The 27,922-nt window shown below is 49.2% G+C and overlaps 1 protein-coding gene across 1 annotated transcript in view; it reads right to left on the bottom strand.

Annotated features, from left to right (window-relative positions):
- The window catches only part of ZFHX3 (zinc finger homeobox 3), a 71,521-nt gene extending 43,825 nt beyond the window's left edge, over positions 1-27,696 (bottom strand). The window contains 1 exon segment of the mRNA XM_031555416.1: positions 27,402-27,696. Within this exon segment, the coding sequence (XP_031411276.1) occupies positions 27,402-27,681 (280 nt within the window). The 5' untranslated portion in view covers positions 27,682-27,696.
- Positions 27,697-27,922: the final 226 nt, after the last annotated feature.

The raw sequence follows: 27,922 nt of genomic DNA, 5'->3' as shown, positions 1-27,922 counted from the left end.
GTTACTACTCTTGCATTCAGGCTCTTTATCTGATTTACCAGCTCCACCAGAGGCCTCGGCTTCTGAGCACTCCGTGGGCTTGCGGTGCCCACAGTCAGCATGCAGCGGGGAGGGTTGATAAAGCCCCGCAACCCTTTACTTTGTAATTTTGGCAACAAGATGTAGCAGCGATAAGGAAGAGAATAATCCACTCCTGCAGTGCCATTACTGCGGTCAGCATACGCATGTGGGAGCAGAAGGGAACCTGGATCTGACAGGCAGGGGACGAGCTCAGGAAAGGCCCTGACTGCTCTGGAACTCTTCATCTGCCGGGCAAAGCGGGTAAGCATGGTCCTGCAGAAAACATCGCCTGGGAAAACAGCTCTGCACAAACAAGGTCATCTTCCTGACGGGAGCAGAGCACGAGTTGCTCCCATCCCCCTGCAGCCCAGGGGCTGTGTTTATCCAGCAAGGAATGGCTGACCTAGGGCTGAGGCACGGTGCTGCACTGACAGGTGGGCTCCCAGCTCTCTCCATAGGTCTGGCAGCAGAGTGACCGTCACAGAGCACTTCTGGAAGACGTGCGCTCAGCTCCAGTGCAGAGACCGAAAGCAGGAACCCGCTGCTCAGCCAGCACCGACTTCACTCTGTGCGTGAGAACAGGGTTATCTGGGTGTTTCTGTAAACCAGGCTGGATTTTAAGTCAGTGGAGCCCAACAGGGATTTGCCCCCTTGAATTTCAGCAAAACTAGAAAGGTTGCTGCTATTTTCACACATGAAATGTAAAAAAATGGCAAATTCCTTGAGCATGTTTGTAGTGGAGCGTGATGTGATTGTGTTGTCATTTATGGGAAATAATCGCAAGCCCATCTCTCCCTTTCCCCCCATTTTCCAGTCCAAATAACCATGAAAAATTACACTTCAATGTCAGGAGGACAACAAAGGAGGGGCTTTCTCCTGCGGCTTGACGGCTTTCCAGCACCCCCCACTCCTTTGGACAAAAACTACCTTCAATTCTATTTCATTTTAAATGTGATCTAACAAATGCATCTTGACAAGTTCCTCTCTTTTTTCTTTTAAACAGCATTTTGCAGTTTAACCTAGCTCCAAATCGGAATCAGCTGGAAAGGAGACTCATGCAAATAGACAAACACAGATCAAACAGCAAAACAAAAGAGAACACATCTCCAGCTCCAGGTCTGCAGGGAAGGGCAGCTCGGCCTCTGAGATGGAGATAGGCGGGAGGAAGGCCAGGGAACAAAGGGAAGGGACAGTGGGGAGGGCAAGCCGGGAGCAGGTGGGGCAGCGGCAAGGTGACGAGGCAGGATGGCAGCAAAAGGGGTTTGAGGACAGGGGAGTGCAGAGCCCAGTACAGCTTTGGGAACGAAGGGACCCATGTTCCCGGCCGGCACTGCCCACTGCCGACCCCCCGCCAGCACAGGGCTGCTCCCATCAGCCGGCCAGACGCCTGCAGCTCGCCTTGCCTCCCCACAGCATCGCTCCTCAGCACCCACGCTGCACAGACACAATGAGATGACGTTTCACAACTGCTGCAGGCTTGCTGGGCTCTCACATTTTTAATAATAAAAAACCATCCTTGCTACCACATACAACATCCACGTTGTTCTTCCTCATGCAACTCTCTAGACGAGGCAGTATGCTCAGAGAAATTCATCTCACACCCATGGGCTCACTGTGGTCGCCCTGGGGAAGGCCTGCAGAACCAGTGACGTGGAACGCAGTGGAGACAGCCTGCGTCAAAGGCATGAAACTCCGCTGGTGCTGCTCTCATTCACAGCAGTTGTGTCTGCAGTGTCATGGAACCCAGCTTCAGGAGCTAATTTCCAGGGACTCACACCACATTTGAACACAGATGGTCGCAAATGATGTGTATATGGGGTCCTTCTGGATCAAAATAGGATCCGTCTCTATGATTCTACGATTCAGTCTTGCATTTTTCTTCATGAACTGCCTGCAGGAAAGGCTCATGGACAGGATTTGCAGGTGGAGTGCGATGAAGCAAGGTGAGACGTTCAGCCGGGTTCTGCTTCATCTCAGCTGAAAGACCGACATCGGAGTGTGACAGGATCCAGGGATGGACCCTGGCCCCAAGAAATAAGTAAAGCCCAGCTACTCAGCTCTCCAGCTCTAAAATGGAAACAGTATTTGTCTGTCCCTCAGAGGTGCCAAAAAGATAAACACGGCAGTGTTTGAGGACCCCACACTTCAGTAACGGAGGCCGCAGCACAGCACGTGCAAATACAACCACGGAACATCCGTGCTTTCATCTGGGAAAAAATAATCCCCGCACAGAGCTGTTGGGCAGGAGAAGGCCGGAAAGGGCAGCAGGCAGGGAAGGGGCAGAGCAGTGCTCTGGGAGCGGGGCTGTGGCCAAAGCAAGGGTGCTGCGGGCCTCAGGGCCAGGGCTGGCCCTCCTCAGCCACTCCTGGCTGTGCCAGTGACTGCGGACAGCCAACAGGAACTGCAGCCAACAGAGCGTGCTGGCAGAGGGAAGTATCTGTGTCCTGATATGTGTGCGTCCACGTGGGTCCTGCAGGCCGTCCCCCCCAAGAAGCCCAGAAGAGACAGCTGCTCTTGTGACTCGTGCCGTAATTCACTGCATTCTTCTCTCTTGCAAGCACTGGCAACGCTCAGCACAATCCCAATGTATTTCTGGTGACTCCTGACCTTGCTGTCATGTTGACAGCTTCCCATGAAGCAGGACCAAACCATTTGGATTGGTGCAAAAAAGAGAGAAAACTAGGCACACTACACACCTTGTGACACAGACAGACGGCAGAGATGCTCACAGCACGCAGTTACACAGCCCTGGAGCCGTCTGCGAGGACACGCTTGAGGAATACCACGTCACACTGCAGCAGAGATGACCGCGTCCGAAGGCTGAGCTGCCCCTTCCCCAGGTCTGGGTTACTAGCACAAACAGAATGTCAGTGATTGCTTTTCCACTTTTACTAATAAGCTTTCAGCAGAAGAAGATTTCAGCTTCCTGCAGCCAACAGTCCCTTTTTCTCCACCTCTCCTGGCTTCGAGTAATTGAAAGCGACTGCAATCTCAGCCCAGGCTCTCCAGTATTCAGCTGTACGGGGAGGTCACGGGGTGTCAAGTGAAGCCTTTCCATTCACCTCCATACCACCAGCACTGCATTAACAGCAGCAGCCTGATCCACAGCCCAGAGGAATGTGCAAAATTACAGGGGCTGCTAACAGCCACGGAGATCCTAACTCAGCTTATCTGCAGCAGGGAGGGACGGGAGCCAGCTGTGTCTCTGCAGAGAGGCCAGCAAGCTGCATCCAAGCAGAGTCCCAGCGAAGTCCTGAATTTTTTCAATTTATGCACGTATATATAAGAAACTACCCTTAATTCACCCTTAATATTTTTGCGGCACATTCTCTATTCCCATGTCCTCTTTCATACAGCAGGGAAGGATTTCAACTCACCATCAAATCTAAGACAAGATGGGCTGTTACATGGCTGTTTTATCTTGTTAGTGAAAGGGAAGAGTTTGGAAAGCCCCCACGGAGGCCTTGAAGGTGCTTGCGGCTCACAAGCTGCCCAGCCTGCAGAGCAGTGCCCACTGTAGCTGGGAGCAAGGAGCGCTTCTGCCACCCCGGGACTCTCCTCACCCCTGCCATCCCTGAGCTCGGCTCTCTGGGAACAGTAATGAGGGAGCACCAGGTGCTCCAGGGATTCAAAATGTTCCTGGAACCTGGACGAAGGCGCACGTACAGGTGGTGGCTCCAGCAGAGGCCTGTGATAAGAATTTATTTCTTTCAATTATGAGCTCTTGTCCCCAGTCTCAGTTCATCAGCACTGCGCAGCCGAGTCAATGAAAGCTCTGTAATGCAGTAATCAGATGCACAGCGACTTCCTGGAACCGCCGGCTGCGCAAAGCGGCCAGCAGAGCTCTCGAAACAAGCAGCAACTTTGGAGGCAGGTTCCCAACTCAACCCACCCTTCTGCTCCCAGACCACATGGCAGCTCCTGTTTCTACGGCCAAGGCAGATGCAGCTTTACCATGAGATCTGCGACTGTCCTGCTTCATCGGGAGTGATCGAATGAAGCAGTGCATCCTTACGCTTTGCTTCTACTGCCCACGCACATCCTCCTTTAAAGGAAGGCTTCCAGGGGCACTTGATGTATTTCCAGGTGAAGCTTTTGGTTTTTAATGGAGTTTGATGTGAAAGATTTGATCCCATCAACTCAACAGTGTTCAGAAATACCCTATTTCAGTCAGAGAAGGAATCAATCCATTGCCATCAAAAAGCAAACATAGGAGAAAAAAGCCGTAACAATCACTGATGAGATCTCTTCTGTCCCTAGAAAAAACAAAGCGCTGCGTTGGAGGCCTTTCTTTAGGGTAAATGCAGCAGGCAGCACATCGCAGGAGGAGTGATGAAGCTGAGCGTGGGCTGTGACGTCTCCGAGGTCCAGGTGCCAGGAGGCACAGCAGCTTCGCCATTACTGCGCGATACTGCCGCCTCGGGGCTTCGCTTGGTCGGTTTAAAATCAACAAACAAAAGCATTTCCCCTAATTCTCCTTTCAAAGTGAACCCCAGAAACAGGTCCTGACTTCAAACACCACCTGACTCCAGCCTGCCACGAGCTCCCCATCCCCAGCGTCGCGGCCGCTGCACGGACCCATTCCCAACCTCCCCAGGCATTCACCTCTCCCACAGAGCAGCGCGGGAATGCTCGCCTACTGCAGCCTGCTCAAGAGCTCTATTGATCCAACACACACTTGGTGCCTTCAAAGTTGTTTATGATCAATATGCAAATTGCCCATGGCATTGATCTGATATTAATTTTCAATTAGGGAATCCACAAGGGGTCTCCCAGGGTCAATATCTAACAACGCAAAGTAACTCCATGGTGGAACAGTGGGAATGACGTTGCCAAGAGCCAGAGCTGCTCCTGCACTGTCAACCCCAGACCTCCCGGATGCTCCTCACACTGCAACTGCCCGGATGGGGATGGCAGCCCGGAGGCCTCCTGGCAGCTCCACTCTAGCTGCACCGGGGGACAGTCATGGTCGTACACAGGGAGGCACCGTGCAGCACACAGCTTGCACGCAGATGTTTTGTCACCCAGCAGCCAAACCACAACCTCCGGGCTGTCAAAGACAGTGCCACAGGCAGAGGGCAGCCCTCAAAACCCCACACAGGGGGCTCTGTTTGACAGCAATTCATGCCCCTTCACAGATAAGCCCTGGGCCCTGTGCTCTCCCGGTGCACCGCTGTCCCTCAAAGTGGAGGAAGGAGGGACCCAAGCAGCACACAGCAGCCCTTATCACACCCACTGCTGTTCTGCAGGGACCCTGCCACAAACCAGGTCACTTCCACACGTGCTTGTGACACGAGCAGCAATGCAGATTAACAGCTGGTGGTTACCAACTTAAGGCAACTCCACTGCAAGTGTTTTAGACAACAGCCTTCAATACACACGTTGTGCTTTCTGCACGAATGCAATTATTAATATGGATGGTGCAGAGAAAGTGAAACACAATAGTGCTCAGAACAGCTCCCACAAAGCTAGACAGAAGGGGTCAGGGTCTAAGCAGAGCACACACGCAGCTTTCCAATGAAACAGAGGAGGTAAACAAACACTGTGCTTTGCCATCTGAACAAACTAAGTAATCCTGCGCATCTCCAGAAAACATGCTCAAAATGGAAAAGATCCGCATGTGTACCACACAGAGGTTAAAAAAAGGGAAGGCAAAAATCACTGAAATTGCCTGGTAAATCTGGAGAGGTGTGGCCCTTCCCAGAAGACAGACCCCATCCCACCGGCCACGCTCCCAACTCTTCCTCTCAAGGGGAAGCCATCTGTTTCGCTAAATCCCGCCAGCGGCATCGAAGAGGTGATGCCCCCCTCGCACCGGATGGCCGGTCCGCACACACCCACTGCTCTGCCACTCACTGCGCTAACCAGCACATTAGCTACCCAGGCTAATTGGTTTATGGATAACATTAATTACCATGTTGCTCATTAATGGATGAAATCTTTATTGGTTCCATTGATCAGCGGGACTTGTTAGCCGGCCTCCTAACCAATGGCGGATGTAACAAGCTCTCTTATTGGCATATCAATTAATGCAATCAATTTCTGGCCAGCGGCTGCCATTCGCTTCCCTGCTTGTTAGACTGTGGAAGACAGAGTCATGTCAAGTAAGCATTTATTTAAAGGGTTTCTAATTCTTCTTGAGCTGACTTCCCAGCAGGCTTTCTGCCACACAAGGGTTTTCTGCCTCCAGAGACCTTCCCCTTTCCTCTCACTGCAGAACCAGATCTATAACAGTCACTGCAAACTAAATCATTTCTGTAAAAATATTTATCAAGTTATGCAAGTAGGACAGCGAAAGGTGTCAGATTAAGAAATCAGACCTGTGCAACTGACCCAATTTATCACATTGGAGAGATGGGTAGGAGCATGAGCCCATTCCCAGAAGACATGCAGGGGTTCAAGAGCCAATGCCGGAAAGCGTCCCTGCACACAGCCCAGTTTTAATTACAGGGTCAGTTCCTCAAATTACCATGGTTTGCCAAAGAACAGTAAGCTCTCAATGTTTCTGCCCTATTCCCCCCTTCCAGAGTGAAGATGGGGACTTAGTATCCTCACAAAGCCTTGTCACATGGATCTGCAGATCCCAGCACCTGAACTGGTGCCTGCCACAGTGCTGTTCGGCAGCCTCAGCTCCAGTAGACAAGCCCGACAACGCTGCGGAGCACAAATGGAGTTCTGACAAAGAGCATTAACCAAGGTCAAACTCTAGGGAATCCTCTTGGCTATAGCTAATCCTGAACAACTGGCTACAAGAGACTCACTCAGTCTTCTCGTATTTTCTGCACTAAACCCGAATCTGAACGGAATGATCCAAAACAGCTGAAGTACATCAGGAATTCAGAGTAGTGAACGTTCACCCATTTACCAAAGACCTGAAAAGGCTCTGATAACAAAGACTGTCCATAAGCCGCTCTGCTTAGGCTCAAGAGTCCTTAAATCCTCTAAGACTTTAGAAGCAGCTCTACTCTACTGAAGTCCAAAAATTAGCGGCATTCGATGCTAGTGAACAGATGGAGAACATGATGACATTGGCAGTGCTGGTGCAACGCTACCCGCAGCACGGGATCACACAGTTCCTCCCCACAGCATCTCTAGGGCAGTAAAAGCATATGAAGAACACTAGGCCTAAACCTTCCCCAGCCAGAAACTGAAAAGATTGGTTCTGTCCCCTGAGAAAGGTGACAAGGGGACAATTTGATAAAAGAACATAAAATGGGTAGCAGTCTGAAGAACACCCAGTGAGATTTTCAAACCCATTTCTCCCAGAGCAGGAAGGGACAACCAGTTAATTTGACGTGAACCAAATGATGTTCCTGTAAGAGCCTCTGCTCTCACTTACAGAGACTTTGTGCTCTCCATCTTCCCAGGCCTCTTGGCCTACCAGATTTCAAGAGTGGAACAAATTCAAAAGATCTCACATACCATCCTGCTAGGGTTTATTTCCCTCTGCCTGTGGGTGGCCATGCTTTGTAATGATCTTAGCTACTTTCAGCATCTGGCTGCTGAATTTCTAGCTGACATGACGAGACAGCCAGGGGTCATCTTGTATGCCCCAGCACGTGATGAGATCCTGCAGCCCAGGAGGCTGATGCTGCTCTCAGACATGGGCTCGCTGCCAAAGAAGATAACAGCGGGCTCGAAGATGTGCCACATCAACTGTCTCGATGCAGGAGGCTCTGTTTTCCTTTGGAGTAGGCGTTTGCACTGCAGCGGTACGTCTGGTAAACGTTCCAGCAGCCAGACCAAGATGGAAATGTCAGCGGGCTGCCCAGCACTCCTGGCCTTCATCCCCCTCTTCACTGCTGACCTTGGGTCTGCCTATGCAGCTCCACACACGTGGGAAACCCAGCAGCGAGAGCATCTGCAGGACCTCACAGGTGAAATGAACACATTTTCCCCGTAGAATTAGACTTGGTAATTAAGCCGTGGAAACCAGTGTTGCAGAATGTTGCTATGGCCAGGATTTCAGTAGTACTCACAAATGAGATCAGATAATTAAAGTTAGTATCAAAAGATACAACTGCTAAATCTAACAGAAGAATTTGGAAAAAACATAAACATACAAGCTTTAATATGAACTGCCTTCTCACCACCAGAGTTTACGTGGGCACTCTCGTGGCAGCAGGTGAGCTTGCAGCTCTTTTCTCACCCTGTGGTTTTCCAGCACTCTGTCACTTCCCAGCCCCTTCCAGGCATGCTCTGAGCACTGCTGGGTGACAGCTCATCACTGAGGGGATGAGGCTGCGGCATGGCAGCACATGCTCTGCATCCTACCATGCTCAGGTCCTGCAGACAGGGTGCAGGTGGCACCACGGGGATCGCGACAGGGGGCTGATGAGCAGCGAGATGAGACATCTTTGTCCATGCTGCACCTCTAGGACCTGAGGTGTGGGACAACGTCTGTGAGCCCAGCCCAAAAGACCACCTCTTGCCCCAGCTGCTTTTACAGCAAGTTAATTCAGACGTCAAAATCATGTCTTATATGCAACAACTGCACATGGGTATTGAAATGAAAAAACAATTGTCACCATGAAAAGATGAACCGAAACCTAAGCAGAGAACTGTATGTATGCAGGTGCTCTGGAGCTGCTCACCACAGCCCATGGTGAATGCCATTCTGCCACCAGCCTCCTGCTATCCCACCGCCATCCTGCCATGCTGTCCTGGAGCAGCACGGCAGGTCAGGCAGAGTGTGACATGTGGGCCCATGGCAGCTGCCAAGGCAGAGCCAAGTTGGCCCTGCAGCCCCTGTGAGCAACAGCCCTCCCCGGCCGTGCTGCTCCCTCCTCACCCAGGTGGCTCTGCAGGATCTTCCATGCCAAACGTGGTAATAAATCAAACCTTATCAGAGCTGAACTATAAATCTGTGAAGACTTCGATAATTTCCAGCCCTGGGAATAACACCACAAAAGTACTTTTTAAACTAATTACTCAGATTCCGAAGTGCTGCCCTAATGAGCCTTCCTTCTGCCCAGAACTTACTAAGAAAAAAAAAAAAAACCTACCTTCAGCACAGTAATTACTGCTTTCCCCTTCAAACTTCTAACTGGAGATCAATGCTGCATTTTAAGACTCATTGATTTACAATTAGCCTGGCTTTCCTGCTAAAGTGTTTTTAAAGCGGAGTTTACTTTTATTTTATTTTGAAATCTCAAAGATCTGGTTCTTGGATTTTACATCCTCATGAGAGGTGCGCTGGAAACTAAAAGAGGAAGGCACACATCCGAGCAGAGGAAGGAAAACAGGATTTTTGTTAGGCTGGGATAGAAGGAAAGAAAAGAGACATTTAGATAGCTAAGGGATAAACATGAAAAGAAACTGAGAGGGAGAGAACCAAAGCTAAAAGAAAGGAAGGGAAAGTGGAAAAAGAAATGCAAATGCAAGGAGGAGAAATGAACTGTGGGCTGGGATAGCCAAGTCACCGTCAGGCAGACAGAGGTACTCACTGCCTCTGCTGTTTATTAGCATCCTTAGAGAAAAAAAAGCAGCAGCTTTGTGCATCTCTGCAAAACAAAGTGCCAGTTAAAAATAGTGTGTGCAGCGGGGACAGAGCGCCAACGCGAGAGTCCTGGCAGCCCTTGCATTTGTACAATCTGTCCCACGAGGAGAGCAGAAGTAAGTGAAGCAATTAAGAATTCCATGCTGATTGCTTCAAACATGCTTCTCTACGCCATGAAGATAATAGCATCATGGATACATCCGCCTCCTCTCTCCCTGCCTCTTCCTATCCCAGCAGCAACTACTCCTCACCCCCCTGCTGCTCTCCCGGTGGAGAGCAGAGAGCTGCGTGAAGCACACTGCACTGCAGCCAGCCCAGCTCTGAGCAGAGCTCAGCCTGCCAACCTCCTGCCAACCTCACCATGCCCAGTGCGGGGCTGCTCGTGCCTTCTTGGTAGGAAATGAGCTATGCTGGACACACTGCTTCAGCACTCCCCGTCCTTCCTTCACCTCCTGGTTCTTCTTCCAAAACAAACATTTGGAAGGTCTGCTAGGATTAGCATAAGCAGCAACATGACAGGAGCCAAACCGGGAAGCGGAGAAGCAAGGAAAATTGCCTGTGATGGTTTACAATTTTGGAGCTGCCACAGTCTGCCATTTCATTCGCTGCTCTCATAACTTTTGTTCTTTACTACTGTCGGGTCCCAGGAGTCAGTGGCAGATGATGATCCCAGAGTGATGAAAGCAAAAAAAAGAAAACAGAAAAGCCAGTAACATCTCTCCCTTTTTATATTTCATTTTACAGAAAGCTGCTTAGCCCCATTTCAAAGACTAATATGAAAAAAGTGCAATTAAATCCTCGAAAAACTGACAGATCAGCAAAACAAAACCACCCGGAGGAGAGCACGATTGAGCCTCATTAAGAAAGAGTTCAGTCTGTTTTTAAAACCTTTCTTAACACTTAGCTGGGTACCTCTCAGCAGCAACCGCTCCCAATGCGCCCGGCATAATTAGTGTCAGAACGGAAAGGAAAAAATCAACCTAGGAAACAGAAATTAAAACACCAGATTTAAGTAAGAGAAAAGGGTTCAGCTGCAGCAAAACCATCTAAATTCTAACAATAACCTCTCCTTTCTGTCTGCAGCAAAGAGCTACAGCTCCACTGTATGCATAGACAAATACGTGCCAATTAAAAAGAAAAGTGGCCGGAGCAAATCTGCGCTGTAAAATTTCTATCACTAACCACTCCCAGTCCCCAAACAATATCTGCATGGCAGTCACATCCACCCATGAGGTCAGGTTAATGACAGATGGACAGTAAATTACACTGACCTCGACAGCAATTATAACTATCACAGTTGACAATACGGAAATTAAGATACAGGGACAAATTCTGTGCACTCTCAGCAGCTGGATCCTGTGCAGGCTGTGCATGCAGACACACCGCCATATCCCACCGCTATATCGCAGCCTATAACAAGAGCTATACAGCTGAGATCTATTATTTCGCAGTGGGGGTGGGGAAGAAACGCATGGGAGATAGAAAAGATGGCAGAGAGATGAAGCCATTTTATTAAATCAGGCAAATTCTAATTTATTCTGGGGAGATGGAGGAGAGAAAATGGATTCACTCTCAGCATGCTCCCTCTGTACCGTCTGATCCAATCCCCACCGCCTCGCCAGAGGGGGAGGGGGTGGTGGAGTTCTGCAGTTCTCCCACAATTGGAGAAAAAGATTACAAAACAAGGTGATTTTCTGTTCGGGGTTTGAAGCTGCTGTGGGGACAAAGCCTGACTGGGGCACGCGGGGCTGAAGGGCTTTGCTGCTCAGCTCCTGCAGGGCACAAGCACTGCCAGAGAAGCACGCCCTGCAGTCCTGCACTCTGCCATGCTTGGTGCACACCAAAGCATGCACCTCAACAAGTTCCAGAACTGTGACCATCACCTTCCTTTGCCAGGTAAGGGATGCCGGGATCAGAGCACCACACGGGCGATGCTGCGAAGGTCAGCGGTGCTCCACAGTGCTCCACATTGTGCTGTGGCACTGGCAGCGCTCCTCCACAGCTCTCAGCAGCAACTGCTCAAGAATGGCACCAGGAGCCGGGCCCTTCTGCTGCAGCCGGCGCCTCAGGTGCCCAGGGCACTCATGGGCACGGCCGTGCAGCTCTGGCTGGGAGCCATGGGCATCTGCTCCCCCCACCACCCGTGGCCGAGGTTATCCGAAGTGACACTGGGACCTGGAGGCTGTCAAGGAGCTCCACGCCAGGAGATCAGGGTGACAGCCAGGTGCAAACACAACTCGTTGCAGGCAGAGCAGCCAGCTGAGCTCCCTGCCTTATGAACAGGGTGACATGCACAGCTGCCCATGAAAGCAGAATAAGACCAGCAGTCCCCTTCCTGAAACCATTGTTCGTCTAAGCTCAGAACAGAGCAAGTACTGCGTGAGCACATGGTCCCAATGTCCAAGCAGCCAAGACAGCCGTGAGGACACTGCACGTGCCTGAGAAGACACCCACCGCCCTCCCCAGCATTCCCTAGGCCGGTCAGATCAACGTCAGGATTTGTTTGCTTAGGAACGACATGCGACTGCACAGCTCCCACTTCCTCCCAGCTGCGAGCAGGGACAGCCCTTTCCTCCTCTGCCACTGCCCCTGCCCAGCCCCAGCGCTGCAGCCTCCCAGCCCGGCCCAACAAAGCGTCCCCGGCCCCGCTCCCAGCGCTGGGCAGTGTGAAAACAGAGGCACTGGGGCAGAACTAAGCCCTGTGCTGGGAGCAAATCCCCCTCCCTGTGCTGCCAGAGAGGCCCTGTCAGCGCCGTGGGGCAGCGCCGTGGGGCAGCGCCGGCTCCCTGCGAGGGGGCAGCGCGGAGGGGACAGAGCACAGGGCGGGAGGTCAGGGATGGCGGCCTGGCGGGAGGCCTGGTGTGGTACGTTGGGTGCAAATTCCTAACTGAAGAAATTCCTGTTTTGCATCCAACTCTGGTGTGGGCGATGAAGCTGATTTTATGACTTATTTATTTATTTCATCTTTGATGAACAGAAGGTTAATATAAGAACAACTCCTTGGCAAACCTTTAAGGGTAACTCAAGCGACACTGATGTGAATCAATGTTCTCTTTGTGAACGCATTACTTGGCAGAAACTGGCTTTTTGTAACCCCCTTAAACCTAGCTGGCAAAACAAAAAGAGAAAAAAAACGTCCTTCAAACAAAAGGATGAGGTGAAAATAAAGAGAGAGTCGACTGCACTTTATTCTCTTTCATAGAAGCAAATGGATTTGGTGCTTTTTATACATTAATCAATCAATATCACTGACTGTACATCAGCAGCGCAGCCAAATTATGAATGACCTTTCTGGCAAAGAGGACACTTTTAATGCTCATAAGACTGCTCATAGCTTAGCAACTTTCCGAATTTATGCCTGCATGATTACCCCTTGGAGGCAGGCGCCCGTTAGCACTGCACTAGATATGACAAGGTTAGTCCTTGCCAATTTGTGCAGAAGAAAGGAAACTGTTGACTGTGTGCACACTCCATTTATGCAATCGGCCGCTGCCTTCTGGAAGGCAAGGACGAGCGCTGGGTGCCAGGCAGCACCTGGCCTGCCACATTCCTTCAGAGCTGAAGAAACCTCAAGGGCTCCAGACCTGGTGCCAGACTCACAGGCGAGAGTCCCCTTGTGCAAAAACCTCAGGGAATAGAGGCAGAGAGCCGAGCCCTGAACCAGCTCTTCCAAAGGCAGAGAGCAGCCATGGGACCTGCAGCGCATTCCTGCCGCTGCACTGACGTGAGCACAGCGTGTGCCGGGGCCGGGCTGTGCACGAAGTCCCCCTGTTGTCACTGGAGCCGGTACCGCTGCCCCATGGAACCAGGAGCACAGCTGCAAGTCGTCCTAACAGTGGACTCCGGGCAAACACTTCCAATCCCTGTATTCCTTCTTACATTATTTAACAGAAAACGAAAAGGGATCCAGACCTCATTGCCAAGGGGTCACCACGTGCCTGTAAGCTACGGCCCAGCCCAGCAGGAGCCCAGGAGTTGGGGTACTGCCATGCAGGAGGTCCCTGTTCCACAGTGCCGACTTTGAGGCATTCTCAGAAGCAAGCACAGCCCCACAGGCCCAGAACTCTACAGCTGCTCCAGCCCCTCTGCCCAGCACCAGATTCCTCCTCCCAGCACGGGGCCCTGGCAAGTCCACTGTGAGGAGCCCATCAGCTTGCTCCTTCCAAGACCATCCTTACTTTTTCTTTTAAAATCACAGTATTCTTCCACTCGATTTCTAATAATGTTTTTCCTTTCATGCAATCTTGCGGAGGAAAAAAAAAGAATGGCAAGTGGCACCATTTGGAGTAACATTCCCTCAAATAGCGCTTAACATGTGTCTTATTCAATATGAGTTACCTGCAGGGGCTACAAGAGGATGCCCTCAGCCCTGGCTCTCAGTGTTTCTCCCCAGTGGTACCCAGCTCTGGAGGGCTTGAAGCACTATGTCCAATGAGGGACACTACAAAGCCTCAGTGCCATTCAGAAAGCACCTATGAGATGTGCAGGTGCTACCTGCCTTTTCAGCATGTTCCTGCTCCTGCTACTCTGCAGAGGAGTAGGCCAGTGACCCTGGCCGTCCTGGTGAAATTTTCCTCTTTCACCACTGCGGCCAATTCGTGCAGGATGGCTTCAGCCTGGCACGCAGCTCCCTCACCAGCAGCCGCAACCTCCGACCCCACCAGGACTGGAGCGGAATAAACCCTGAGCGATCCTCCACTCCACACCACACACACAGAAGGGGAGGGAAGAAAAGAAAGGAGAAAAGTGAGTAGGTGATGTGGAAAGGAGAGGTGGCTGCACAAGTGAAGTGGAACGGACAGGCACTGTGTGCTGCCAGATTGCCCGCCTGCTGCAAAAGCCAAAATTAATGCCATTGTTTTGCCACAAAGGAGGCAGCAAAGTAGCAGTGGAGGCCAGAGAACAATCCGAAACACTAAGTCCTAATTCACCCCTCGTAACAATAAAAAGGAGGATGGAAAAGGCCAAAATGCTCCAGCTTAATTGGTAACCAAATGAGAGAGAGTAGTTCCCAGAAAAGGAGTGAGAGCTCCCACTCTGCATGAATGCTGGCAATCAGAAAAGCAAAGAAAGACGCTCTTAAGTCACGTTGAGTCCATCCCCACATTCTGTCCAGGGCCACTCTGTCATCTGTGCCCGGCACTGCACAACAGCAGGGCCCCGCACACAGTGTGGCAGGCAAAATTTGGTGGCACAGAGCTTTAAGGGCGAGGAGTCCCAGCACGGGCCCAGCTCAGGCATTTGGGGGGTCTCAGCAGCGCACCATGCGCAGGAAGGGGCCAGGGAACCCTGCAAGCAGAGCAAAGGAGCCCTCACCTGAAACTGTGTGTGTGAAAGAAACACGTTAGGACACGTGGAATGGGATGGAAACATTGAACGTTTACTTCATGAAGCGGCTTCTGATGAATGAAAGGATGAGGAGAGGATATGAAGCGCTGTCTACACAGAAGACAAGATTAGGGCTGCTTGGTCTGCAAAGAAAATCCAACAGCCTCGACAGAAGTGACCAAAGTTCAAAGGAGCTGAACCAATACTGTTCCTCTCATCCTCCAGTCTCTGGAGAACTGACAATGAACAGAAAAAAATGCAAATTTGGAGCAAATACAGATAATACTTTCTCATAAAACTCCCAATTAACTTTTGAAATTCATGGCCTAAGAAATCATGGAGATCAAAACCAAACGCGTGGCAGCGGCATCAAGATGGTGCCGACAGGAATAAGTAAGAAACCCTTCCATGAGGGAGGTTCTTATTTACAGGTCCCCAGATTCCCTTCTGAATCAGCTGCAGCTTGACACTGGTGTTGTCACACATGTTATTAAGCAATTTCAAGTTCTTGGTGGAAAAAAACAAATAAATAATCATAGCAGCTCCAGTCTGGGGGACTTTTAATGTTTAACCAGAGGTTCAACAGGCCTTACAGAAGGAAAAGAAAGCAAATGAAAGGCTACTAGCAAGTACATAGGGGACTGTGCCTCTGACATGCAAGTCAAAGTATGTGTAACAGCGCTGGGTACGTTGGAGCAGGTTGGGCAGTCATTACTTCCAGACCTGTGCTGGCTGCTGTGAAACCTCCTTTCACAAATCACCCCACTGATAAGGTACACAATCTCATTTTGCCTATGGCTCTTAAAGAAGAACAAAATCAATTTCAGAAAGCAAGCTCTGTATCTCCTGCAATTAAATCTATACTCCTAATGAACGAGCTGCAGGATGAGAGTATCTTCCACGTTCACAATGCTTCATCTGAACAAAGATCTCAAAGCACTTCTTCATTTATATCAGGCACTCTCTGCCAGTCTTGTCAGCTAGATAAAGACCATCAGACCTGTTGCTCCCAGAAGGCAGAAGGGAAGGGAATTGATGCTCTGCAGGAATACTCCTTGTTAGGAGGGAAAAAGTGGAGGATGTTCTCTTCCAGTGCTCACCATGACACAGCAGACTTGTGTTGGCCTCCATAAATGATTCTTCTGTATAGAAAAATGAAACCTATGCAGCAATCCACAGTCGCATGTGTAATAGCAACAAGTTTAAAATTCGCTTTCCAAACAAGGTGGCACACGAGTGTGCTGATGCCATGGGCCTAGGTGTGCAAGGCCTGGAAAAGCTCCTTACCACTTCTTTCTGCCTGGGAACGGCTTTGGCTGACCAGCTGCAACAGAAGCCTGCACTGGTTAGAATTAGAAATGGCTGGACTGGGAGGACTTTCCTTGCATACTGGGCAGTCAGAAGGACACTTCTTGTGTCCCTGAAGATCTTAAGGGAAGTCCAGTAGAAAAGACTCAACCTCTCCCTTCTAACAATCAAGTTGAAGGAATTCACTTTCACAACCACATCAAAGAGTATGCACATACTCTTCTTGTTCCATCAGTGAAACTCTGAATGTAGAAGTGATGTATTTTTATCAGTTCACGTCAGCACTCTGCTGCTGTGCAGGTTTCTGGAGTCTCAGTTCCACCTTTTTAGAACTCTGAGAACTGCTAAAACAAATCAGCAATATTTTTATAATTTCTAAGCAAAAAATCTTTTAAACGTTGCAATACTAATGCAGTGCTAATGGCTGCTTAGTACCGTTGCTAATCCAAGGCCCAGAGGTCGCTGGTGACCTGTTTATTGCTCTTTGCATTGAACATCTGGACAGGAGTTCCCTCTGCAGCAAGAAGCCAGTGCAACTTTGTCTTGTGGAAAACCCATATGAAGATTCTGTTCCAACCAATGGTGTAAACGCACCACAGGAAGAGGAATGAAGGGATCCTGCCCTGTAGTTTCCACTGTGACGAAAAGATGGAGCTGGAGACCAGAAATCCAGTGCAACTCTACTGTGTGATGAACAGAAACAATGCCACGAAAGCACCCTGTGCACCCATCTTAATCACACAGTTTTATCTTCTGCAGGAAGCATAGATTTGCTTTCTCCAGCACGTGCTGCCATGGCCCAGCAAAACCTGGTAGTGCCCCAGTCAGACTCAGAGACAGCTCTGTTTACATTGGCTCAGATGATCTTTTCTATATAAAAGATATCAGTTTATTTTAAAAGTGCACATTTTTTCAAGAAAAAGAACTTATGAAAAGGTACAGAATTACAGTTACATGAGGGAGACTGCATCCAGCCTCGTGTACGCAGTTCTCAAGAAACACCAACCATCCCACATCCTGTTCTTCCTACATCTCAATGAAAATGGAGAAGGAACACAAGCTTGGTGTTTCTGTCTAGCAGCATCCTGCCAAACCGGTCCGTATGAGCTACCAGTTACTGAGGGAGACTTCCAGAATCAGGGCCAGCCCCCCTGAGCTGGCAAGCTCCTGCCCATCGCTTCCTGGTGCCCTGTGAATGCTTCCTCCAACAAGGAAACTGCCGTATGTTGCTGGCATTGGCAGTGTTTTTTGGTGTCAGCATCACAAAAGTTCCAGCCCTGAAGAGCAAAGAACAGCAGCAGTCCCAGAACACGGTCACAAGTCTGGACACAGTGTCTGGCTTCAAGAACAACTTTCATTTTTATGGCCCATCACAGCATTCAGCCAGAAAGGCTCGCTGCTGACAGTGTGTGCAGATGGGCAGGAAACAGCTGAGCGGTGGAAACTGCCACCTTCACGGGGTGCTGCTGTGACACAAACCATGGGCATGCAGCCAAGGCAAACCTCATCCAGGGGAAACAGCCTCTGACGCTCCTTTGGTGCGAGCCTGTACGACTGAGGGGAGATGAGACAGCAGAGCACCGTGCTCCCACGTCTGCCAGCAGTCATTCCGTGAGACTCCATGCTGCCAGCTGCAGCAAACCCTGAGGCACCACCTGCCAGGTGGGGGTCCCGCTCCCACTTCCCATCTTCCTTGGCACAGCCCAGCATACCCCTGCATGGCTGGGAGGCAGCAGGGAGCCTGGCCCAGCCACTGCAGTGGGCAGAGCTGTGCCATCAGGGGAGCGGAGCAGCACCGCCTCTCCTCACTCTCATCCACTGTTTGCTTATGGGCGAGTTAAACATCCTTGTTCTCCTGAGCACAAAGCCTCTGTCCAGCTGAACATGACTAAGATTTTTTCTTTCTGCCATTGTCCCCACCTAACGTGTCACCGGGCAAATTAGCAGCAAAGAAGGAATCAAGGAATCAGCACTTTTCTGGGCTGGATCTCCGGCCCCTGCGGCTCAGGTCAACAGTAGAACCAGGAGGGAAGGCTCAGAGTTAATGCACCAACAAAAGCATCCAAGAGAGGTTATCCTGAACCCATTAACCTGTTAACACAGAAGAAGGCTTGTTCACCTCAGGTGTATTTAATTTGGAGCCTGGCGATGTAGGCAGACAACAGCAAGTGCAACAACGGCTACAAGCAGCCAAAACCTCTAGGAAAGGCACTGGAGAAGAACTGCTCCCATGTAATACTGTGGAAGGGATGGTCGTAAATTAGGGTTGACAGGAGAACACAATCTGCTGGAACAGTTCCTATCTGTATCCAAACTTTTGGAAGCTTTCCTTTTCTCCTTGCAATGAGAACATCACAGCAGCAGCTCAGACGCCCTGCCCTGCTCGGTGAAGTGAGCGGGCAGAACAGAACCAACATGGATGTGAGGAGGAGACTTCAAACATGAGCTGAATATGCTGCTAACACGAACCCTGTGCTGCCCATGCTGACATCTAACCCTTCTCCAATACATCCAGAGACACGGCTGCAGTATCTACTACCATTCAGCATTCATGGCAGTGCTTCCATGGCTTTACTGAGGTCCTTCAGTTTTGAATTCAAGACTGCACCACTGCAACAACCACCTGAAGTCCTCTGGATAGAAGTTCCCTCGTCTGAAAGCGAAAGAGAGAGTGGGAAGAGAAAAAAAGGGGAGAGAAGCAGAAAGTGCGGCTGGCACCAGCAGCAGAGATTTTGGGACCAAACTCAGTACCAAGAGTGAGGGATAGGTACAGCACACAACTTTCCTGTCCAAAGGAAAGAGCAGTTGGTTTGAATGCAGCAGGGAAGCTGCTGACAACTCAGTTCAGTCTGGCTCCAGACTTTGTTTTGATGGGGATAAAAACATAGAGTAGAAGAGGGACCAAGATCTTCCCAGTGCTTTGCTACGACATCTGGTGTTTTTCCCTGTACTTTTTTGAAGTGGAAAGAGCTTTAAGATGCAACCGAACAAGAAAAACATTCTGGAACAAGTCAGCCATCAGAGCTTCCTCTCGTTCCGCTTAATGAAAGCCATGAGCTCCCAATGACAAGTGTCTGCTGGAGCTAGATGGGGAGTTTATGAGATTCCTGCCACGTTTCAGTGATATTACAGCATGCCTTTGGTCTGCCTTCCCCAGCCCGCTATCTAACCACTTCCTTCCCACCAGGCGCCTCCCATTAGAGAGTTTCATTAAGCGAATGCTCGGGGGTTTGTGTGGATCTCTGTTACCCCCCCGCCACGCATTACCAGGGGCACATGAAAAGTCACGATAAACTTTAATAAAAACAAAATTAAAATGATTAAACCTTTCATATCCTTTAGAGATTATCTATACGCTGCTGGTTGGTCAAAACAGAGCTAGGACACAACTGCTTTCTACTTCAAACTCAAAACCAACCCAAAAAATAAATAACAAAGGAAATCTGTTTCTGCCAGATATTAAAGGGGAACAAACTTTATCCCTGAGTTCTCTGAAGCCAGACCAGATCTCGACTGTCCCATGGTGCCCTACCAGCACAAAGACAGAAAGATGCCACTGAGACGGGAACAGTGTTCTGCAAAATTTGGACAAGGGAATACACGCAAGGAAGAATGGCTGCAAACAATGCTAGGGAATGACTCCAAGACAGGGAAGCCCATCCAGCTTCCGAAGAGACTGACTTTCTTAAATTATGTGGCTTTATCTTCTCATCAGCAGCCTTCCAAAAGAACCGTCGACAGCAACCCCAACCTCCTGCTGCAAGTGGTGTATCTTTTTAATCTTGAGAAAACAACATGAACTAAAACAGAAGTCTGCACCTGCCTCTGCATCCATCTGTAAAGAAGAGAGCTTGCTACCTACCCAGGCTCTGAACACATTCTCGAGAGGAGAGACCTAGGGCAGAAACTCTGCAGCTCCCATTAGGAGCTTGCTGGAAAGGTAGAAGTTCCTTAAGCCATTCAATCCACACAAAAAATGAAAAAATTCCAGAGTTCAGCTGAACAACAGAGGAAAGCAACAAGCTGTCCTCCTGTTTTAAATGAGCACACATGACATGAAATCTTGGAAAACAAGATGATAATCCTGCATGTGGGGGTATTTGGTGGGGTTGGCACAGAAATCAGAAATGCTTCAGGAAAAGGGAATTGCAAGTTTAATCAGCTTAACCTACATATCGCCACGAGCTGTTTTCCCTTTTTGTTGCTATTTCACGTATGTTATTGCACCGTGGGTGAATGTTTTCTCAAAACAGGACAATAGCTCATCTCACTCCCTATGTCTGAGGACAAGATGACAGAAACGGATTTCCTCTTCAGACAACAAAGCTGCTGCACACCCTGCGCCGCAGGACAGAGCCGGCAGAGCTGGGTGCACACCGCCAGGCGCCCGCGGCCCTTCTGGCCCTCTCCCAAGGACCTGCTGAGACCGGGCTGCTGCACCGCACGCCTCTCTGACGATTTACACACCGATGATTTGGTTGCATTTACATGCAACACTTCAGAAACAGCTAAGCAGGCTGCTGCCTTCAGGGGTTTACAGATAACATATTGGAAAAACACAATATTGGGTTGCAGGAAGAGAGGGAGAGGCAAAAAGCCCGAGAGAAGCTAATGAAGCTGGGCAGCATTCGATGTTTGCACACGGGAGCTCAGATTGTCATTCTGGTTGGTAGATTATTAAATGTGTCAATCAAGGACACGTCTGGAAATGGCAAGGGGAAGGCTGTGAAACGAGGTTAGCTGTTAAACACCAGAGGAAGGAATCCAGTTGGGAGGAGGAGGGGACAACCAGCAGCAGCATGAGACAGAGGACCTTCTGATTATCAGAGACAAAAGTAGCAGGAAGAGATGGCATACAAAGCTTCTTTTGGGGCTCTTCTTGTAGTAGGTGAGAAATCTTACGCTGAATTCCTCAAAATACACCTTATATCTTCCCTCAGTGAGAACTGCTTCCCTGTCCTGAAGAGCTGCACCACGCAGGAGTTCCAACCCGACCAATCTGTGCATCACTTGCAGGGCCAGAGCTGCAGTGAGCTCCTGTCTGTGCGGACACTGCACTACAAATCCTGCACACGGTACTTTGGCAGACACTGTACAAGTAATCTGCATTGGGAAGTTTTTAATTGCTGTGTGCAATTATGTCCCATGAAAAAGTAGAGAGGCTTATAAAAATCTTACTGCTTTGTGAAACCCTCCATTACCTCAATCAGAAGGAGCAGCAACATGCATTTCTTCAGCATTAGCGATGACCGAGTAGAGGACATCACATATTAATAAACTTGAGTTATTTCAAGCAGAGAGGAATATTATTTGGCATTACCAATCTTAATTTTAAAAGTTTTTAAGTTCCACTGGAAGCATGGAGACAGCAATCATCTAAGATACACTCCGAAGGAGCTTCTTGTATCCCTCTTGAAACAACACATTAATAATTACTTCGTGCTTGATGATTGTGAATGAGAAATGCCTTCATGGCTGCCACTCTGCAAGGCTGGAAAGTAACAGGACAGTTCCTCCCCCAGATAGTTTCCTTCCCCTTTCTACACCATTTGCATCACTTCATTTTACAGATGGCCTGAACACCATTCCTAAGTCCAGAGCACGGCCACCAAGGGAAGGGAAGAACTGGAGAGCCTGGATCGGAGAGAAGGAAACTTAGAGTGCAGCACCTCTGGCCTCAAGGAAAAGAGTAACACACTCTGTGAGACTCGCAAAGTCACAGATTTGTATTGACAACATCAAGATTCCCTTCTACTAAATAGATTTTTTTTGTCTAAGAGAAGCCTCTTCATACTGCAAACTGCATCCTGAGTATTTCACGAACAGATCTGCTCCTGATCCCATGGGAACTTGCTTGCATTCTCATTTACCATCACTCTTTTCTAGCAGTGATGCATCCATAGCCCTGGTGCAGCTACAGAAACTGCTTTTAGGAAAGAGGAACAATAGCAAAACGTTTCATATGACTCAGAATGAAAACAGAGGTGCAAGCAACATAAGCACGCAGATGTCTGCAGCCACCACAGATGAAACCAAGCTGAGTTTGGTAACCACTATTTTAAACCACAAGGGATTTTCTCATCTGGCAACAGTTTTAGCTATATTTGTTTACATACTAGGTTTCATTAGAAATTCACATCCTGATTTCAGGCTACAGCTTGCAGTCCTTCAGAAGGCTGAACATATGAGCAACACGTGGAGGGACAGCGCACTCACCTCTGCTCACAGGGCAAAAGGGGGAGAGCTGCTGCAATGGAGTACTCCATTCTTCCAGGAGCTCTGGGAACAGAGCAGATTTCTACCAGAACAAAGTTTTACAGTAAAGGTATTCATGTAGATAGATTATTCAATTTGATCAGAGTAGCCAGTCCTCACTGTGCACTGCACAGTGCTGGATGCTCCAGTGAGGCCAGGATGGGCAAGGGAGGACGCAAAGGCAGCGATCCTCCTGCTGACACTGAGCTCCGGCTCCTTCCCTGCCCAAACAAAGCGTCCTTTGACTGCACTTGGCTGAGTTCAGCAACTGCTTCCAGAGAGCCTGCCCTCAGACTTCACATGCAAGGATCCCTAACAATGACCTTGTGTGTTGGAAGAGGATGGCTGCTCAGGATTTGGCAGAGATTAGGAGAACTGCTGAAACAGTACATCAAGCACAGGGGGCAGGTTCCCAGCAGAGCATCCCTTTGCACCACAAAACACATAAATTTTTTTTTCAAAACAAGAAGTGGTATTACTGGCTGGCTTACTTTGGTCATAGGGGAACACTCCTGTGTCCAGCAGGACAAAGGGGCTCTCCAGAAGTATACAGAGCTAGGAAAAAGCAACTAAAGCCCCACTGAAGAGAAGTTATTCTTTCGCTTGCTAGCTATGCAAAATAGTCTATAGGATGACTCACATTGCTGAGATGGTCAGCTTTTCCAATGGAATATAACACGACTTCCAGCAGCTATCCAGGAGCTCTGCGCTGGCCTCAAGCACAACCGTAAGATCGCCAGGTTTGACTTTTTTTTTCCTAAGTATTCTCAGCAATCACACAGATTATGTCCACATTATGGTACTCAGACTTCCTCGGAAAAGAAGAAAGGAGCGCACCTGAAAGTCAGGAGTAATAGGTAAAGGAGGAAACATTAATTACAATCACCACTCACCCGAAGAGAAACAGGCTCAGCTACTGTGTCTGTAACAAACGCACATCCCACAGTTGCAAAGAGCAATGCACAGGGCAAGCAGTGGGCTGCGTCCCACAGCACCCCGCTCCCACCACAGCCTGTGCTACAGAACGGGTTGCCTGCAGTCACTGCCTTCTAGAAGGAAACTCCTGCATAGCCTCATTGAAAATTTGGTGTGGGTTCCCCTCATTCTTTCATTTCTATCATTATCTAATGAGTCCTAAGTGCATCCATCCCTACATCTTGAGAAGCTTTCGGTTTTTATTACGGTTTTTTCCTAACCCCCCATCATTAAAAATCAATTAGCTTATGGGTAACATTATACAGATGCTTCTGCAGCAAGAGGCTGACATCTGCAATGGCAGCATCCTGGATACTACAGCAACAGTCCAAAAATACCCCACAGAAGAAAACAAACTCCCGCCTCCTAAAGCTGTACTCTCTCTGATCAACAAAAGCACTGAACGTCCAGGCTGGGCCCACCTCCCTCCTCCTGTGCAATTAGCACACTTCTCAGAGCAAACAGAAAAGTTTAATCGTCTTTAATTATCCAGCTCAAGGAGGACTGAATTTCTTGCTTGATGTCCATATAATTTCCCCGACAATGACTTCACCATCCCTTTACTGGAAGTTGAGCGTAGCTTCTTTGCCATAAAAGACACAAAAGTTTCAGTGAGGGCTGTGCTGCTGGCACAAGCAGACACAAAGGTCCTTGTATCTGCAGGCTGCTCTTAGGCTGCTGCATGTGTTTTCTGAGGGGTGGGAGGGAATGAGTTGCAACTAATGTGCAATCAAGAATCATCACAATTACAAATGTAAATGAACAGGCAATTGGCACTGACCTTTGTAGATTGTTAGAGGACTAATTAAGGTATGATCAGACACTCTCTTCCAACAGATTGAGATGCTTCTACACAAGCAAATATCTACATACCGCCCCAGAGACAGCAATGCTTTTTCCTACATGCTTGTACACAGCAGCGAGTTAAGTACACATGGACACACATTGAACCCTGGCACCTTCTCCCTGCAACAAAGCACTGGAGGACGGAGGGGAAGGACGTGTCTCCACCTACTCGGTGCACACATCCTGTTTAACAAAGGTACAGCAAAAGGGCTGAGCTATCTTTTATTGCTCTAACCAACAGATTTATGCAAAGTTAGAGATGAAAACACTAGCAAAAGCTGGAAGAGTTTGGGGAATGAAAAAACGAGGTAAAGAACCTTTCAGCAACGCTAGCAAAGTCACAGAGGTCTCCAGATGAGAAAGTGCAACTGTGGCTGGAGCAGGAGGAGGGCAGCTCCTCACCTTGGCACGCATTGTGCCAGGGCTGTACCTCGTTAGCAGCATGGGACCCCCACCTCCCGCACAGCCCCACTCCTCCAGGCACGTGGGGCTGTGTGGCTGCAGGAGTGGGGTGAGGTGTGGTGCCGGCACTGAGCCAGCACTGAGATGGAGCTGCTCCTGCCCTGAGCATGGAGCTCTGCAGGAAGGGACACTGCAGAGCCTCAGTGGCATGGGCTGGGCTGGGACTGGGCTCCCTCCTGAATTTTTGCCGAAGGTGGAAGAGGGTGAGGAATAAAAAAGACTTTAAGAGTCTGCAGAAAGAGCAGTGGTAACAAAAGGGGACTCACCCTGGAGAAAATGAAAGCCAATATTGTATTTGTAAGGAAAACGAATTCTAAACAAATATAATTAACCAGAAGAGGAGAGAGAATCACAGCAATGATTACCGGGGAGTAATAGCAGGCATCAAAACAAACCAGTGCACTTGTAATGCAGCACATCAGCAAAAAGTCACTGTCCCTGCGGGCCCCGCTGACAGAGAAGTGTCACAGATCAGAAAAGCACTTTCTACTCAAGGCGTCTGAAACACAGGAAAGATTTTCTCATGTTATCAGTTATCACAAGAGACTTCTCATCACAGAGCAGCAAGGCAGGTCTGCCTAGCCTGCAGAAAGGAGGACAAAAAACATGAGAGGGATACAGCAGAAACAGCATCACGCCGTACAACAGGCAGGACTGTAAAGAGCGTGCGGTGAGCAGAAGCATGGCACCGGGCCCCAGGGCTGCGCACAGAACCCCTGCACGGAACCCACGCAGGAGCACGGCGGATGAGTGCAGGTGGATCTCGGACCTGACACAAAGCAAAGGCCTCAGCGGGCCCTGGGACGCGCCTGTCCCTGCCACACAGCACCGCAGCACAGAGCTGCAGCAGTGAAATGTGCAACAGCAGCATCTCACAGCACCGAGAGTCTGAAAGTTTGGAGAACAAAGGAGAGGCTGTCCTGCTCAGAGCAGATCCTTCTGCGCACGAAGAGGGAGCACGGCATGAGGCAGCTCTGGGAAGCCAGGTGCTGCGCTGTATGGGGCCGGCCTCGTCCGTGAGATTTCCCCTCAGCGATTAATCAAGATTTTTAGTTTTAAAAAATTACCTTTTTTTAAGCGGTTGACAAAACCTTTTCCTTTGTAGCTAGTGAGTTTCTGTACAAGTACCTGCAATACCATAATCCTGGCAGATGTGCAAAGAAAGAGATACTTCTGAAGTAAAAAGCAAACAAACAGTTTCAAGTTCTGTGTGTCACAGATGTTATTCTTTTTTGCTTTTAAGAAAACTCACAAACCGTACAACTCTGGTCAACATTTTCCTTTCAAAATCAGAATGTTATTTCAGAGCAGAGCATCGTGGAGAGGCAGAACTGCTCTCAGAGCTCCTGTTCCCTCCAGGACAGCGTGCTGTCCCTGTCACTGTGACCTGTGGGAAGGCGCAGCGCACACCTGCGACTCTGCCAGACCTCCATGGTCACAGATGGGGCACTTTTTTCCAGACCATGTGATTCAATTCCCAATAAAAAATCTGGTTTACTTTGTGTCTGTTTTGCAATTGTTTCAGACCATTCCTATCAACACGCTTACCAGCAAAGCAACCCAAGTGTTAATTCAAGGGACATTTCTAAGACCCGCAAGGGTTCTCCTCCAGCTGCCTTCCTTTCTCAGCAGCTTTAAGCTCCAACCACTCTTCCCTGCCTCTCACTACGGCTATTCATTGCAGAAAATCAGCTCCTCAGAGCACCTCTCTGTGAGATTCAGCCACTTCCACAGCAGCCATGGATGAAAGCTCTGGTTGCGGCTCAGAGGTTGGCGTGATGACCTCCACCGATGTGCATGCCTGCAGCTCAGGCATCACACCTGGCAGCATACATAGCAGCCTTCTTGGGTGAGCTCTCCTCCTCCCTCCAAACAGGCCTTCATGAGATCTTATTTTTTCCTAACATTTAAAAGTTTTGGAAGCTTTTTATGATTAAATAAAGTACAATTTCTGTTTCAGCCACACTCACTGTCTCCTTTAGGGAATTTCTGTTGCAAGATTCACGGTTGCAATCCCTTCCCTATCACCTTTTGTACAGCGTAATGCTTGCCCCGTGTCATGCGCTTTGCCCACTTGTCAAGAGGAGATGTGCATAACTGGCAAGCACATCTGCCCATTCTCCTGCCTAGCCCTCAGCCACATCTTCTTCCAGGTCTGAAGTGACTGCCATACTAAAAATCAACAAACCAGTCAGATAAGAACGCACTGGTGCTCAAGACATCATTTGACACAACGAGAAACATCTACAGAAAGTAGAGTATGCTGATCTGCTACAGTTGCCCAAACGTTTAGACAAACAAAACTTCACTGCTTAAGACTCTAACCCGAACATACACAGTTCTCTACATCAAAGCTGCATTTAGACCTACTGGAACTGAGAAAATCACCTATGAGTATGAAAGGAAGCACACGCATAACTTCAGGGCCACAACCATAAGCCCTGTGAGGCAGAGCTATCTGTGACACCGCGAGTACAACAGCGGTCCTGTCATATTCCATCACTTATTATTCATGAACAAGCATCATCCCCACAACAGGAAAGAAAAAGAAGAGAATCACTGCACTTGCCAAGAGACGCCACAGATGGCCCTAATGCTGCAAGTCAAACACTTGTGCTGCACACAAGCAACAGCCTGAGGCTGTTCATGCAAGAAACACAGCACTCACCCACATCAGCAGCCGGACACTTGCGGATGGTGAAGATCTGTCCCAGGTCTTCCTCTTCTTCAGGGAGACCCTTCTGCAGACGCTGCAGCTTGCGGAGGCTCTCACTCCGCTGGTGTTTCATGGAGCGCACGTGCTGGATGAGGTTCAGCTTGGCCTTGGTGGAGTAGTTACAGAGGACACAGTGGTAATAGCAGCTTTCACCCTCAACCCCGCTCTCGTGATGCTGAAGGTGCTGTGAAGAACAAAGCAGAGAGATGTGAGTTCCATGCACCATCTCCATTCTCTCTGGGTTAGTCCACTGCAAACTGCTAAAAGAGCCACCTGGGAATTAGCTAAGAAGCCACTTTCTCAAAAAGAAACACAACGATCAGGACTGTTTGCTCTCAAGATACCACATGCTCTTCAGATTAAAAAGTGAGGAAAACATAGCACGATGAAATGAGAAAGATGGGTAGGACCAACTTCAGTGAAGAAGAATACCAGATCCAACATTAACAACTATTTACAACACAAACGTAGCT

The sequence above is a fragment of the Meleagris gallopavo genome, chromosome 13 (assembly GCF_000146605.3).
Source record: "Meleagris gallopavo isolate NT-WF06-2002-E0010 breed Aviagen turkey brand Nicholas breeding stock chromosome 13, Turkey_5.1, whole genome shotgun sequence".
Lineage (NCBI taxonomy): Eukaryota > Metazoa > Chordata > Aves > Galliformes > Phasianidae > Meleagris > Meleagris gallopavo.
The sequence above is the reverse complement of the archived record's forward strand: the minus strand, read 5'-3'. Positions and strand labels throughout refer to the sequence as shown.